This window comes from Sapajus apella, unplaced genomic scaffold (assembly GCF_009761245.1).
Source record: "Sapajus apella isolate SASKATOON/1434 unplaced genomic scaffold, GSC_monkey_1.0 scaffold156, whole genome shotgun sequence".
Lineage (NCBI taxonomy): Eukaryota > Metazoa > Chordata > Mammalia > Primates > Cebidae > Sapajus > Sapajus apella.
In genome coordinates, this window is record NW_022437096.1 from 2189511 (window position 1) to 2204143 (window position 14633).

General features: G+C 50.2%; 1 protein-coding gene across 15 annotated transcripts in view; it reads left to right on the forward strand.

Annotated features, from left to right (window-relative positions):
* PPP6R2 (protein phosphatase 6 regulatory subunit 2) overlaps nt 1-14633 on the forward strand; it is a 108400-nt gene that overhangs the window by 68840 nt on the left and 24927 nt on the right. For 13 of the 15 annotated variants that reach the window (XM_032266217.1, XM_032266221.1, XM_032266223.1 and 10 more), the window contains 3 exons: nt 2909-3095; nt 10743-10880; nt 12263-12328. In XM_032266217.1, the coding sequence (XP_032122108.1) occupies nt 2909-3095; nt 10743-10880; nt 12263-12328 (391 nt within the window). Of the gene's footprint in view, nt 1-2886; nt 3096-10742; nt 10881-12262; nt 12329-14633 lie in introns of all 15 variants that reach the window. The other 2 variants (XM_032266232.1, XM_032266231.1) reach the window with 2 other exon arrangements.

The window sequence follows — 14633 nt, forward strand, 5'->3', positions numbered from 1 at the left end:
CTTGGCCTCCCAAAGTGCTGGGATTACAGGCGTGAGCCACCGCACCCAGCCAGGTTTTTAAAACTACTAGAGGAATACCTGTTATTTGAAGAATAGTTGTAAAATGTTGATAAAGGAAAAAAATCTTAGTTCTTCCATCTAGAGAGTCAGCATCTTATAGCTTGGTCTGTGCCCTGTGTGCATACGTTTGTTCATATGTGGAAAGATCAGCTTGGGGCTCAGGCCTGTAATTCCAGCATTTTGGGAGGCTGAGGCGGGTGAATCACTTGAGATCAGGAGTTTGAGACCAGCCTGGCCAACATGGTGAGACCCCGTCTCTACCAAAAATACAGAATTTAGCCAAGCATGGTGGTGCGTGCCTGTAGTCTCAGCTACTCGGGAGGCTGAGACAGGACGTGAACCTGGGAGGCAGAGGTTGCAGTGGGTCGAGATCTCACCCTTGCACTCCAGCCTGGGCAATGGAGCGAGACTCTTGTCTCAGAAAAAAAAAAAATTCAGTTTGTTCCCTGTGCTCTTGAAATACTTCTTCAAGGAATGGTTTGTACGTTTCTCTGCTTCCTCACCTTTGATCTTCCTCCTCACCCCATGGGATGTGACTTCTTCCCCTGCCCTGTGCACCATGTCTTAGTGTTAGAGATCTGGTAGACCCTGGGCCTTGCTGTGGCCTTTGATGCTGCCAACCTGGCCCTCCTCTCCTGCTCTCTGGTCCTCCTGCCCTGAGGGGCTGTGTGTTGTCCATTGTGCCAGGTGCTTGTTGGCCAGCCCGTGTGACATCCCACAAAGTGGGTACTGCCTGCCCCATTTCACAGATAAGGACACTAAAGGCCAGAAAGGTCGGCTAGTGAGGGGATGAGCCTGGGCCTTCCCCCAGCCCCCTGTGCCCAGCTCTCAGGCCCCCTCTCTGCCCACAGACCCAGGTTGCAGCGCCCCTGTGGGCAGAGAGGGGGCCTCCATTGTGCCCCAACCATGTCCTTTCCCCTGAACCCGAGCCTGCTGGGCCACTCTTTGACCCAGCAGGTCTCTACATTCCACCTGCCCTTACAGGTGCTGTTCCTCAGAGCTCTAAAAGTGGCACTTTTTTGTCTGGGCTGATGAGGAACACCCACCCCACAGCCAGCCGAGGTCCTTCCGTTTCTTCCCTTTCACACTTGGTCAGCTGCCAGGCTTGGCCAGCTGTTTCCTGTAGAGTCTCTCAAACCCAGGCCCCTTCTAGCCAGTTGCAGTGACCACCTTGGCTTAGTGCTGCCTCTGTGCCCGGAACTGGCCACGCGTTGGCAAGAGAAGGAAGGTCATAGCAGCTGACCTCGAGCACACACTTGATGTGCGACCGGCATGGGCAGGCGCTGTCACCTGCACATTCCATTTTTTTTCTTTTTTTTTTTTGCAATGGTGTCTTGCTCTCTTGCCCAGGCTGGAGTGCAGTGGTGAGATCTTGGCTCACTGCAACCTCTGCCTCCCAGCTTCAAGCGATTCTCCTGCCTCAGCCTCCCACGTAGCTGGGACTATAGGCATGCACCATCACGCCTGGCTAATTTTTGTGTTTTTAGTTGGCACGGGGTTTCACCATGTTGGCCAGGCTGGTCTCTTAACTCCTGACCTCAAGTGTTTCACCTGCCTTGGCCTCTCAAAGTGCTGGGATTACAGGTGTGAGCCACTGCGCCTGGCTTTTTTTTTTTTTTTTTTTGAGTCAGGGTCTTACTCTGCCAGCCAGGCTGGAGTGCAATGGTGTGATTTTGTCTCACTGCAACCTTTACCTCCTGGGCTCAAGCCATCCTTCCACCTCAGCCTCCCATGGAGCTGGGGTTACAGGCACATGCCATCATGCCTGGCTGATCTTTCTTTCTTTCTTTCTTTTTTTTTTGTAGGGACGGGGTTTTGTCATGTTGCCCAGGCTGGTCTCGCACCCCTGAGCTGAAGTGATCCACCCACCTTGGCCTCCCAAAGTGCTGGGATTATAGGTGTGAGCCACCGTGTCTGTCCTCACCTACACGTTCAGATGAGAAAACCCAGACACAGAGAGGACAGGTCACTTGCTGGTGTCAGGGCAGGCCTGTTCTGAGACAGCCATTCCCACAGGACGCTCCCACTGGGTTCCTGCCAGCTGGGCCTGTGCTCCTCTCCAGCATTCCTAGAGGCAGGGTCAGGTGCCAGGCCTTGCTGTGGGGGGCTGCTTTTGAGGGCTGCAGCCTGGGCTGTGGGGTGTGCCTCTCCTAGGGTGATGGCCGTCATCCACCTGTGTCTACCAGGTGTAAAAGAGGGAGCACAGTGATGTCATTGTGGGATTAGATGCATTGGGCTAAGGATTGTTTTCTGTTTTGTTTTTTTTTTAAATCAAATGAAAAGTACATTATTCACAAGTATTGGTATTTCTTAGTCATAAAGTTCTTGCATAGTGCCTCATCCCTCACACTGCTTCCTGAGCTGCTGATGGGGTGTGTCTCCCATCTGGGGATGGATTGGGTCTGTGTTTGTTGATGGAAGGGGCACTGCCTGGAGGGAGAGGAGAGGCTCAGTGGAGAGGGAGATGGACATGGCTGCAGATGTGGGTGCGGCCTCACTGAAACAGTGGGTAGACGGGAGGTGAGAGACCTGACAGGTAAGTACGAAGGCCTGGAGAGAAGAAAAGCAGAAGACTAAGAAAGGTGATTTAAAGAATGGGAGGAGGGTCAGAAAATGTGGGGATCGGAGGATAGGGCATGAGGAGCACAGGAAGTAAGTTAAAAAACAACGTCTAGCAGTCAGAAATATCAGCGGGTCACAGATAGACACGTTTTTATTCTGTTCTGAGGTCTGCAGTGTTTGTTTTTATCACGTGGATCTGCTTCCTAAGAAGCAGACTATGTAAGCAGCTTCCTAAAAGTTGGAGAAGTCTAATTTCACCTCCAGTGCTTGGACTGTGCCCTTTTAGATACCCAAACACAGCCTGTGAGCTTCTGACTTGTGATGTGCCGCAGATCAGCGACCGCCTCGGTGGGGACGAGAGCCTGCTGAGCCTCCTGTATGACTTCCTGGACCACGAGCCACCACTCAATCCTCTGCTCGCCAGTTTTTTCAGCAAGACCATTGGCAATCTCATTGCAAGAAAAACCGAACAGGTAAATAATATGCAAAGGCTGTGTGATTTGGGGCGTTGTCACGATGGATGCTGATGTGTCCTGCTGTGGGCCTGGCTGTGCGGCTCATCCTCAGGCCGTGGAAACAGCATTTGTGACTCTTCCGTGCAACACGTGTGGAACAGTGTACGTTTTGCTAATCTGAGAGCTGGAATTTGAAGGAGTGCTTCTGGCCTGTAATTCCAGCACTTTGGGAGACTGAGCTGGGCAGATCACTTGAGGTCAGGAGTTTGAGGCCAGCCTGGCCAACATGGTGAAACCCTGTCTCTACTAATAGTACAAAAATTAATCTGGGTGTGGTGATGTGCACCTGTAATCCCAGCTACTTGGGAGGCTGAGTCAGGAGAATCACTGGAGCCCAGGAGGCAGAGGTTGCAGTGAGCTGAGATTGTGGACTGTACTCCAGACTGGGCGACAGAGTGAGACTCTTGTCTCGGAAAAAAAAAAAAAAGAGGGGAGTGTTTCTTATGGCTGGCTCTGGAATAAGCAGCACTTCCTGCTATCCCTAGGAGCTGCACAGGGCTCCAAAGTAGCCATCTTGTCCTGTCACTGAGCAGGTGCAGGTGCAGGTGCAGGTGTGAGGTCCTGGGGCATCATGGCAGGACCTTGGACACCCGCCTTCTCAAGTCTGCGGCTTCTTCTGTGTGGGTGGTGTGAGAGGAGAGGAGAGGAGAGACCGCAGCTGTAATGGGGTCTTCCTGGAGTCCATCCTTGCTCCTGCCTCACATGTGACCAGACCTGGGCTTCTGCCTCTCCAGGCTGTGGACACACAGGTAGAGAGGTGTGGTGGCACCTGTGCCTGCACCCAGCGGTCTGCCTTGGCCAGTCTTCTTGGCTGTGTCATGCTCCACCTGCCCATCCCTGACAGAAGTATTTTAAAACAAATCCCAGACACCAGATTATTTTTTACGTAAATATTTTAGTATGTATATTTATTTGTTTGTTTTTGAGACAGGTTTCACTGTGTGCCCAGTCTGGAGTGCACTGGCACCATCGCAGCCCACTGCAGTTTTACCCTTCTCAAGTTCAGGTGATTCTCCCACCTTGACCTCCTGAGTAGCTGGGACCACAGGCATGTACCACCACACCTTGCTAGATTTTCTTTGTATTTGTAGTAGAGATGGGGTTTCCCCATGTTACCCAGGCTGGTCTTGAGCTCCTGGGCTCAAGTGGTCTGCCTGCCCCAGCCTCCCAAAGTCCTGGGACTACAGGTGTGAGGCACCATGCCCAGCTGTGTATCTCTAGAATAAGGACTTTTTTTCTTTCAAATGTAATTAGAATTTCATGATCACATTCCAAAAATATTAACCATAATTATTCCATACCATCAAACATTCAGTCAGGGAATTAACCAGTATTTCATGTCTGCTTGGAGCTCTGAGAAAGTGCAGTCCCAGAAAGGCCACTGTTCCACTTGAGGACATCCATCGTGTGTGTTGTGAGTGGCAGCGGAATGGGAGCTGTGGCGTGGGCCGTGGCGTGGGCCGGGGGTTATCGTGGCTGTGAGGTGGTGGTAAGAAGTTGTGAAAACCTTTACTGCCTGGCCCTTGCAGCCCAGTGACTAGAATTGTGTATCTCGTAATTTGCTATATCCTGATCTTACTCCTCTGCCACTTTCAGATATTTTCTTTATAATTTTACTGCTTCATATAATATTTTTCTCCCATCTCCCATTAACTTAGTGCTGAATGCATTAAAGTGATATGAACTGAACTGTTAAAAATTCTGTTGACAGATGTTTAACTCATGTATGTGAATTTCAAACAATACAGAAATATGTAAACCAGTGTTCTGTCATCTCTGGAGATGGCTACTGTTGATGATTTAATGCATGTGCCTCTTAAGTTTTTTTTTCCCCAGTAGACATATTTTCACACAGCAGTGTCATACGCTGAATACCACAGATTGCCTTGTTCACTTGGACATGGGTCTTGTCTGACTCTCCCCACAGAGCGGCCTGCGCCGCCCTCCTGGGCTCTGCCTCCATCACCCAGCAGCTGGCTTGTTCTCAGGGCCAGCAGTGAGGCAGGGCTGCTGTGAGCCTTCCCCCGGTGTTTCCTGACACTGTGGGAGATAGCCCAAAGGTGGGGCTTTAGTGAAAGGACCATCTGCATTTACCCAGCCCTTCATTGTGAATTCTTTCAGACGTCTACAGATTAATTATTTCATGAACCCCCACGTCTCCGTCACCCAGATTCCACGTCATCTCTTCATGGCCAATCACATTTCTTCTGTATCCCTTTATTTCCACCCCCCACCCCAGATTATTGTGAAGCAAGTCCCAGACATCGTATCATTTCCTATTTATTTCAGTGTGTTTTTCTAAAGGATAAGAACTCTTCTACAAGCATGACCGTAATACCATTATCACACCTAAAACGTTCGTGATAATTTCTTACTTTCATCAAATATTTGTACAGTGTTCAAATCGCTTTGATTATCTCATAAAACATTTCTCAGAGTTGATTTGTTAGAACTGCAGTAGTTTTGTGGTTCATCTTGGTGGTGGCATCCAGTGTGGGGTCCAGCAGGTGTTTTCTGTGAGGGGCCAGGTAGCAGCTACCTCGGGTATCCTGGGCCTCTGATGACCTCGGTCTCACATTCTTCTCTTTGTTTGTTTTTTAACAGCCCTTTAACGTAGTGAACACTCTCAGGGCACAGGCTCTGCAGACACAGATGTGGTAGGACTGGGCTGTGGGCAGGGCTTGGATGAGCCAGCTCTGCTGCCCTGCGTCCCCCCAACCTCCAGCGCCCTTCATCTAGGTGAGATTTTTCTCAGCAGGCAAGAATGTGTCATTGCACTTCGGATGGCACCTTTTCCTTATGGGTCCTTGGGAGTTATACTGATCAATATTTGCATTGTAGACATTGTTCTTTGACCTTTTATTTTGATGCTTAACACAAAGGCAGAAGAGTGTACAACAGGGGGTGGAGCCCAGGGTGCCATCAGCCAGCAGCTGAGTCGTCACCGCTCAGGTCCCAGAAGCTCAGAGGCTGCCCATGCCAGCCCCATCACTGCCTCCCCTCTCCTCCTCAGTTACTGCCCTGCCTTAGACCAATGGATTAATAGTTTAGTTTGCCTGTTTTGAAGTTTTACAAAATGTTTTGAGATATTATAGAGTCACAAGAATTTGCAAAAATATTTCAGAGTTCTCATATACCCTCCACCCAGATTCCCTCAGTGGCTCTACATGATATCCAAACCTGGAATTGACATTGGCACAACGGAGCTGTATAAGTCTTGATAGTTCATAGAATTATTCCTCTCATTTTGTTTTTCTTCAAGATTGTTTTTTTTTGTTTTGTTTTGTTTTTTTTGAGACGGAGTTTCACTCATGTTACCCAGGCTGGAGTGCAATGGCGCGATCTTGGCTCACCGCAACCTCCACCTCCTGGGTTCAGGCAATTCTCCTGCCTCAGCCTCCTGAGTAGCTGGGATTACAGACACACACCACCATGCCCAGCTAATTTTTTGTATTTTTAGTAGAGACGGGGTTTCACCATGTTGACCAGGATGGTCTCGATCTCTTGACCTCGTGATCCACCCGCCTCGGCCTCCCAAAGTGCTGGGATTACAGGCTTGAGCCACCGCGCCCGGCCTTCTTCAAGATTGTTTTTACGATTCTTTGCCTTTTCCTTTTTTTGAGACTGAGTTTTGCTTTTGTCATCCAGGCTGGAGTGCAGTGGTGCAGTCTCAACTCACTGCAACCTCTGCTTTGCGGGTTCAAGCGATTCTCCTGCCTCAGCCTCTCGAGTAGCTAGGACTACAGATGTACACCACCCCGCCCCTAGTTTTTGTATCTTTTAGTAGAGATGGAGTTTTACTGTGTAGGCCAGGCTGGTCCCGAACTCCTAACCTCAGGTGATCCACCCTCTTCAGCCTCTAAGAGTGCCGGAATTACTTTGAGTTGCGAGCCACTGCACCCAGCCTATTTTGTTTATTTTTATTTTTTTCTTTCTTATTATTTAAATTTTTCCTTTCTTTTTTCCTTGATTGTTTTGGAATAAGCAAATTTAGAATGAGTCTATTAGTTTCTACACTCTCCACCTCCCTACCCTGCTCCCCAAAAATAAACCTACTGAAATTTTGATGAGGTTTGCATTGGCTGTAGTTGGCGTCTGGCAGACTGTGGTCCACAGGTCAAAAGCAGCCATGAATTGTGTGAATGAAGTCTTACTGAAGCACAGCTACTTCCATTTCCAGCTCCTGTCCAGGGCCCCTTTTACACCACAGCAGCAAAGCTGGTAGCTCAGGCTGCTTTGATTTCTCAGGAATACACTGTAATTCTCTATAGCAATCTTAAGCATCTTTCACTAGATTTATTCCTAGGTATTTGATATCTTTGTATTATTCTAAGTGGTATCTTTTTAGTTGAAATTTTGATTGAGATGTATTTGCATGAGGTTGTATGAAATACTATGGAGAAAATCCTTGGCTGGGCACAGTGGATCACTCCTGTAATCCCAGCACTTTGGGAGGCCGAGGCGAGTGGATCACTTAAGCCCATGAGTTCAAAACCAGCCTGCCCAACATGCCGAAACCCCGTCTCTACTGAAAGTATAAAAATTAGCTGGGTGTGGTGGCACATGCCTGTAATCCCAGCTACTTGTGGGGGCTGAAACAGGAGAATCGCTTGAACCCGGAGGCAGAGCTTTCAGTGAGCCGAGATCTGGCCACTGTACTCCAGCCTGGGTGACAGAGTGAGACTCTGTCTCAAAAAAAAAAGAAAGAAAGAAAGGCCCAGCACAGTGACTTATGCCTGTAATTCCAGCACTTTAGGAAGTCAAGGTGGGCAGATCACCCGATGTCAGGAGTTTGAGACCAGCCTGGCCAACATGGTGAAACCTCATCTCTACTAAAAATATAAAAATTAGCCAGGCATGGTGGTGGGCACCTGTAATCCCAGCTACTCGGGAGGCTGAGGCAGGAAAATCGCTTGAACCCGGGGGTAGAGGTTGCCGTGAGCCTCTCCTCCCTCCCCTCCCCTTCTCTCGCTCCACTCCCCCTCTCCCTCACTCTGTCACCAGTCTGGAGTGTAGTGGCGTGATCTCAGCTCACTGCGATCTCTGCCTTTCAGGTTCAAGTGATTCCCCTGCCTCAGCCTCCTGAGTAGCTAGGACAGCAGGTGTGCACCACAAATTTGTTGTATTTTAGTAGAGATGGGGTTTCACCATGTTGGCCAGGATGGTTCTCCAGCTCCTGACCTCTTGATCCACCCACCTCAGCCTCCCAAAGTGCTGGGATTAGGCCAGGCTCAGTGGCTCACCCCTGTACTCCCGGCACTTTGGGAGGCCTAAATGGGCGTATCTCGAGGTCAGGAGTTCGAGACCATCCTGGCTAACATGGTGAAACCTCATCTCTACTAAAAATACAAGAAATTAGCCAGGCATGATGGCATGCACCTGTAATCCTAGCTACTTGGGAAGCTGAGGCAGGAGAATCACTTGAACCCAGGAGGCGGAAGTTGCAGTGAGCCTAAATTATGCCACTGCACTCCAGCCTGGGTGACAGAGTGAGACTCTGTCTCAAAAAAAAAGAAAAAAAAAGAAAAAGAGAAAGTGCTGGGATTACAGGCATGAGCCACCACTCCAGCCCTTTTTTGGAGACAGAATCTCGCTCTGTTTCCCAGGCTGGAGTGCAGTGGCGTGATCTCAGCTCACTGCAATCTCTGCCTCCTGGGTTCAAGCAGTTCTCCTGCCTCAGCCTCCCAGGTAGCTAGGATTACAGGGACCTGCCCCCACGCCCAGCTAACTTTTGTACTTGAGACGAGGTTTCTCCATATTGGCCAGGCTGGTCTTGAGATCTTGACCTCAGGTGATCTGCCTGCCTTGTCCTCCCAAAGTGCTGGGATTATAGGCGTGAGGCGCAGCCTTTTTTTTTTTTTTTTTTTTTTTAATTTTATTTTTTGAGTTGGAGTCTTGCTCTGTCACCCAGGCTGCAGTGTAGTGGAGTGATCTTGGCCCATTGCAGCCTCTGCCTCCCAAGGTAAAGCAGTTCTCCTGCCTTAGCCTTCTGAGTAGCTGGGACTATAGGCACACACCAGGATGCCCACCTAATTTATATATTTTTAGTAGAGACCATGTTGGCCAGGTTGGTCTTGAACTCCTGAGCTCAAGTGATCTGCCTGCCGCAGCCTCCCAAAAGTGCCAGGATTACAGGCATGAGCCACCTCGCCCAGCCTGGGTTGGTGGTTGGTTTTTTTTTTTTTTTTTTTTTTTTTAATGTTTGGAAGAATTAATTGGTAAGGCCATTAAACCTTGGAGTTCTCTGTATAGAGAGCCTATTAATGATAGGTTTTGTGGGCTTTTTTGATGTTTTGGAACTATTCTGATTTTGTTTCTTGTCAGTTTAGAAAGTACTTTAAGGAAATTTATTTTTTTAAATTTGCAAAAACTGGCATAAAATTGTTCCTATTAATTTCTCCTAATACGCCAGGTGTGGTGGCTCATGCCTATTATCTCAGCATTTGGGAGGCTGAGGTGGGAGGATCACTTGAGCTCAGAAGGTAGACGCTGCAGTGAGCTATAATCTTGCCACTGTACTCCAGCCTGGGCCACAGAGTGAGACCCTGTCTCAAAAAAAAAAAAAAAAAACCTACAGACTTCTCATAATAGTTTTTATTTCTGTAGGCTCTTTAGTGATGTCCCTTGTTTCATTCTTAATATTGTATTTGCACCTTCTGTTTTGTCCTTAGTTTTTCTAGAAGTTTAATCATCCTTTTCGAAGAGTCACTCTCCTCCCCTCCTCCCCTCCTCCCCTCCTCCCCCATGCTCTCCTCCCCATCTTTCTTCTTCCCCTTCCCTCTTTTCTCACCACTCCCTTTCCTACTCTTCCTCCTCATCCCAGCACTAGGGACTGAGGCTGAGGTCCTGCAGCCAGGTCACCTTCTCTGTTTTCATTGTTTCCAGTGGAGGGCTGGGTCTACCCCAGCCCACAGCCCAGTGGCCTGGACATAGCAGGCACTTATATCTGTAGGCTGAGTTGAGCTGAATTTGCAGCGAGCCCAGCCTTCACCTTTTCACTGTTACCTGGGATCTGCCATCTGAGCAGCCCACTGTGTCCGTGATGGGTGCCGTGTCCCCCATGTCCTCGTACTTAGCTGTCCACACCTTGTTGGCACTGGTCATCAGCCAGCCACAGAATGCCTGTTTTTCTTTTCTAAAACCTCAGTCTTCTTTCCCCTTCAACCATTCACGGGTTGTGGTCAGCAGCGGGCGTTGTGTGCGCTCTGTGCTCCCTGGGTTTGCGTTCTCACCCAGGGGCTGCCAGCGTTGGCCATCAGCTCAGCTCAGCTCTGGCTGCACCATTCGTTTCTGTTGGAAAAACTTGAACCAGTAGGTATTGAATGGCAGCTGCTCACGGTGGCCTGTGCTTCCCCCCGGGACAGCTGTGTCCTGTTGGTGCAGAGCCACAGCTGTGCCTCCCCCTGCCCAGGCCCTCACATGCAGCACTGCCTCTAGGACTCTGCCTGTCCCTTGAGAGGGCTTGCTTATCATGTTGTCTGGGTCTTTCCGTTATTTCTGCAGAATGTAATTAACAGTTCAACCTGCCCATGAGGGTTTTTGGAGGCGGCATCTCACAGTGGTCAGGGTCGGCCCTGCCTGCCTATCAGGTGTGTGTGATTTCAGGTGATTACATTTTTGAAGAAGAAGGACAAGTTCATCAGCCTGGTATTGAAGCACATCGGCACTTCAGCGCTTATGGACCTGCTGCTGCGCCTGGTCAGCTGTGTGGAGCCAGCCGGCCTCCGGCAGGAAGTCCTGCACGTGAGTCTGGGAGTAGTCCCCCCAATTCCTGAGGGCATGGGCGTTGCAGGAAGCCAGCTGGTTAACTGCAGGAGCTCAGAGCATCAGGGCACCCAGCCCCCATCTCTCTACCAAGCGTGCATTTCTTCGTGGGGCTGTTAGGGGTTCTTGTCAAGGATTGTAGCCTGTATGTACCTTTTCTGCTGTCCCGACTCAACTCACTCAGAAGTACAGAGCAGAGAGGTCCCTTCTCCCCGCGGTCTCCAGCTTCCTGCTCTGTGAAGAGGCTGAAATGGACTTTCCTGGCCTCCCTCCTTTTCCCCTGCTAGCGCCCAGCCACGTGGCTTAGAGCAGAAGGTCAGTGAGGTGCTGGCCCCATGTCCAGGTCTGTGCCTGCCGGGAAAGCCCTGGTGGACAGCAGTTCCCTGTAGAGCCCCATCGTCTACCCTGGAGTATGGATGCATCCATTCCGATGGTGTTCAGTCAGTGAGAGCAGGTGCCTGTAGTCCCTGAATAGAGGAGGATACCACCCGAAGAAGCCCAGGAAATCAGCGCTGCACAAACTTCTGCTCACTGTTTGGCCAGCTTTGTGGTGAGGTTTAAAATAGAGTAGCATAAACCTTGAGGCCCTCTGCCTGTTTCCCAGCTCCTGGAGCCAGGAGTCATCCAGGTGGTCACTCTGACTCAGGTTAGTAACGTTTCCTCAGGGAGCAGCTTCTCAGCAGGAATGACTGACCACTGCCAACCTTTACACAGTGGACACAGGATCAGCACTAGCGGTGTGGCTATGTCGTAGCTGTTAGTGGGAAGCTGCATGACTGTACTCCAGGCAGGCTTTTAGCTGCTTGATTCAGCTCACAAAGTAGCCATGTGGGGACAGGTCATCCCATTTTCAGATAAGGAATTTGGCACAGGGTGGCAGTGCAGTGGCGGAGCCAGGTGTGGCCCAGACCTGCTGGACCCCTGACACTCACACTGGGCCCCTGTTGCCCTTGAGCTTTACCCCACAGTGTTCCTGTGGCCTCACCAGGGTAGATTTACCCTTCCTCATCCTGGGAAGGCCCCGATGCGGCAGGGAGCAGCTGAGGCTTCTCTGACTTCAACATCCAGCAGGGCTCCTGGGCTTCAGCTTGCCTGGCTCATTTGCATGCTGATCCTTAGAGATAAGTCCTAAAGACAGAGCTTACATATGCACCATCAGGACAGAGGGATAGTGGTTACCCCTTATAATCTTTTGGTCCACTCCCAGAATTCAGTCATTATGTGTTCTTTCTGGGTCTGGATGTGTCAGGCAGAGACTGTCTATTCTAGAACACTGGGGTGCATGGACTTCTGTACCAAAGGGCTTTCCTTCCGTTTACTTGGACTTGAACAGAGACACTGAAGGGCCTCTTCTCTTTCAGTGGCTGAATGAAGAGAAAGTCATCCAGAGGCTTGTGGAATTGATCCACCCGAGTGAGGACGAAGATGTGAGTGTGCTGCTTACTGAGCCAGCTTCGTGCATGCCAGCCCCAGGCCTGCAGCTCCCAATCACCCACTGCTTCGGGCCAAGGGAGGGAGGGAGGAGCGAGTCATTCCTTTCCTAAGATGAGGATCGGTTAGGTGTTTTTCTTCCTTTATTAAAGCACCGACTTCTAGGCTGGTTTGTTTTTTGTTTTTTGTTTTTTTTTTTGAGACAGTTTTGCTCTTGTTGCCCAGGCTGGAGTGCAGTGGTGCGATCTTGGCTCACTGCAACCTTCGCCTCTTGGGTTCAAGAGATTCTCCTGCTCACCTGGGCGAGTGGGCAGCATGGCAAGTGGGCAGTGTGGGGAGTGGGCCACCATGCCTGGCTTCTAGGCTGTTTGTTGTTTAAACAGGTATGAGGTCTCACTGCATTGCCCAGGCTGGCTTCAAACACCTGGCCTCAAGCGATCCTCCTACCTTAGCATCTTAAAGTGCTGTGGTTACAGGAATGAGCCACTATACCTGGCCTCAGCTTTTTTTTTTTTTTTTTTTTTTTTTTTTTTTTACTGAAAACTAATATATGGGTGTTATAAAAGCAATTCTAGGATGGGCACAGTGGCTTGTGGCTGAAATCACTGCACTTTGGGAGGCCAAGGCAGGCTGATCGCTTGAGGTCAGGAGTTTGAGACCAGCCTGGCCAGGCATGGTGAAAGGTGCCTGTAATGCCAGCCACTTAGGAGACTGAGGCACCAAGAATCACTTGAACCCAGGAAGGGGAGATTGCAGTGAGCCGAGATCACGCCACTGTGCTCCAGCCTGGGTGACAGCAAGGCTCTGTCTCAAAAAATAGACAAACCAGCAAGGCGTGGTGGCTCACGCCTGTAATCCCAGCACTTTGGGAGGCCAAGGCAGGTGGATCACAAGGTCAGGAGTTCGAGACTGGCCTGACCAACATGGTGAAACCCCATCTCTACTAAAAACGCAAAAATTAGCCAGGCGTGGTGGCGTGTTCCTGTAATCCCAGCAACTCAGGAAGCTGAGGCAGAATTGCTTGAACCCAGGAGGCGAAGGTTGTAGTAAGCTGAGATCGTGCCACTGCACTCCAGCCTAGACGACAGAGTGAGAATCTGTCTCTCCAAAAAAAAAGAACCAAAGAAAAATTCTAATAGACTTGTATTATTCACCTGTAACTGAATAGCAAATTACCCTGAAACTTGGTTGCTATTGCTATGGCAAGCCTTTTTTGCCTGTAGCAGTATCAGTTTCTGTGGGTCAGGCATCTGAACGTGGCTTCGTGGCTCTTCTGCTCAGTCTCTCACAAAACTGCAGTCATCTCAGAGCTCCACTGGGGGAGAGGCCAGTTCCCTGGTCACAGATGGCGTGGCAGTGCCCAGTTCCTCAGGGCTGTTGGTGAGGCCGCCCTCAGTATTGCACATGTGGCATCTCCACTGGGCAGCACAGGACCTGGCACCTGATCTTTCCCTGACTCTCACTGTCTGTTGCTCTTCAGACCTGGGTGACTGGGTCCAGCCTACACAAAAAGAGGTGGGGCTTATAGGGTCATGAACTCCAGGAGAGGATCTTTAGGGGCCCCCTAGAAGCCACCCTGGAAGTACCTAAGGTGACAGTGGGGCTTCCTCTGGTAATTCCTGTTGAGAGTTGGGGATATATCCCAGCAGGCCTTTTCCTATGCACTACACATATCTGTCTATACAGGTATTGATCGATTTACCACCTGTGCAACTTACGACTATTCGACTTCTCGACCACAATCGCTAGCCACAACTGCTGTGCGTCTGGCAGCGCAAACGTTGCCCAGCTGGGCGTACGACAGTGCGGACCAGCTTCTGGCAGCACTACCATCTCCACGTGCACCATTTCAACTGTATATATAGCCTACTCAACTTACGACCAAATCGTGTTACGACCGGTCTGCGGTCCCGACCGTGGTCGTAAGTCGAGCACTAGCTGTACACAGAACCACAGAGTCCCTTGGCAGATTTGAAAATGGTGCTAACTCGTGTCTGAGGCCTTCACTGCTGCCTGGCCAGCCTACTTTGTTCTCCGTTAGCCACAGGGCTGACCAGACAGATGGGAGAGGCCACCCTGCCTGAGAACCAGAGCCCACCCGTGCACGTGGGTGTCATGTTGATGGCCTGTCCTGGGTACCACAGGCAGACCCCAGAGCCAACCTGGCTGCTTTCTTTTCTCCCTAAAATACTCCTGTGAGTGTTTCCTTTTCCTCATCTTCCCACAGCATGTGAACCAGAGCTGCGGGGAGTCAGGTTGTGTTTCTCTCAGACCACCTTTGTCTGCACAGGACTCATTCTG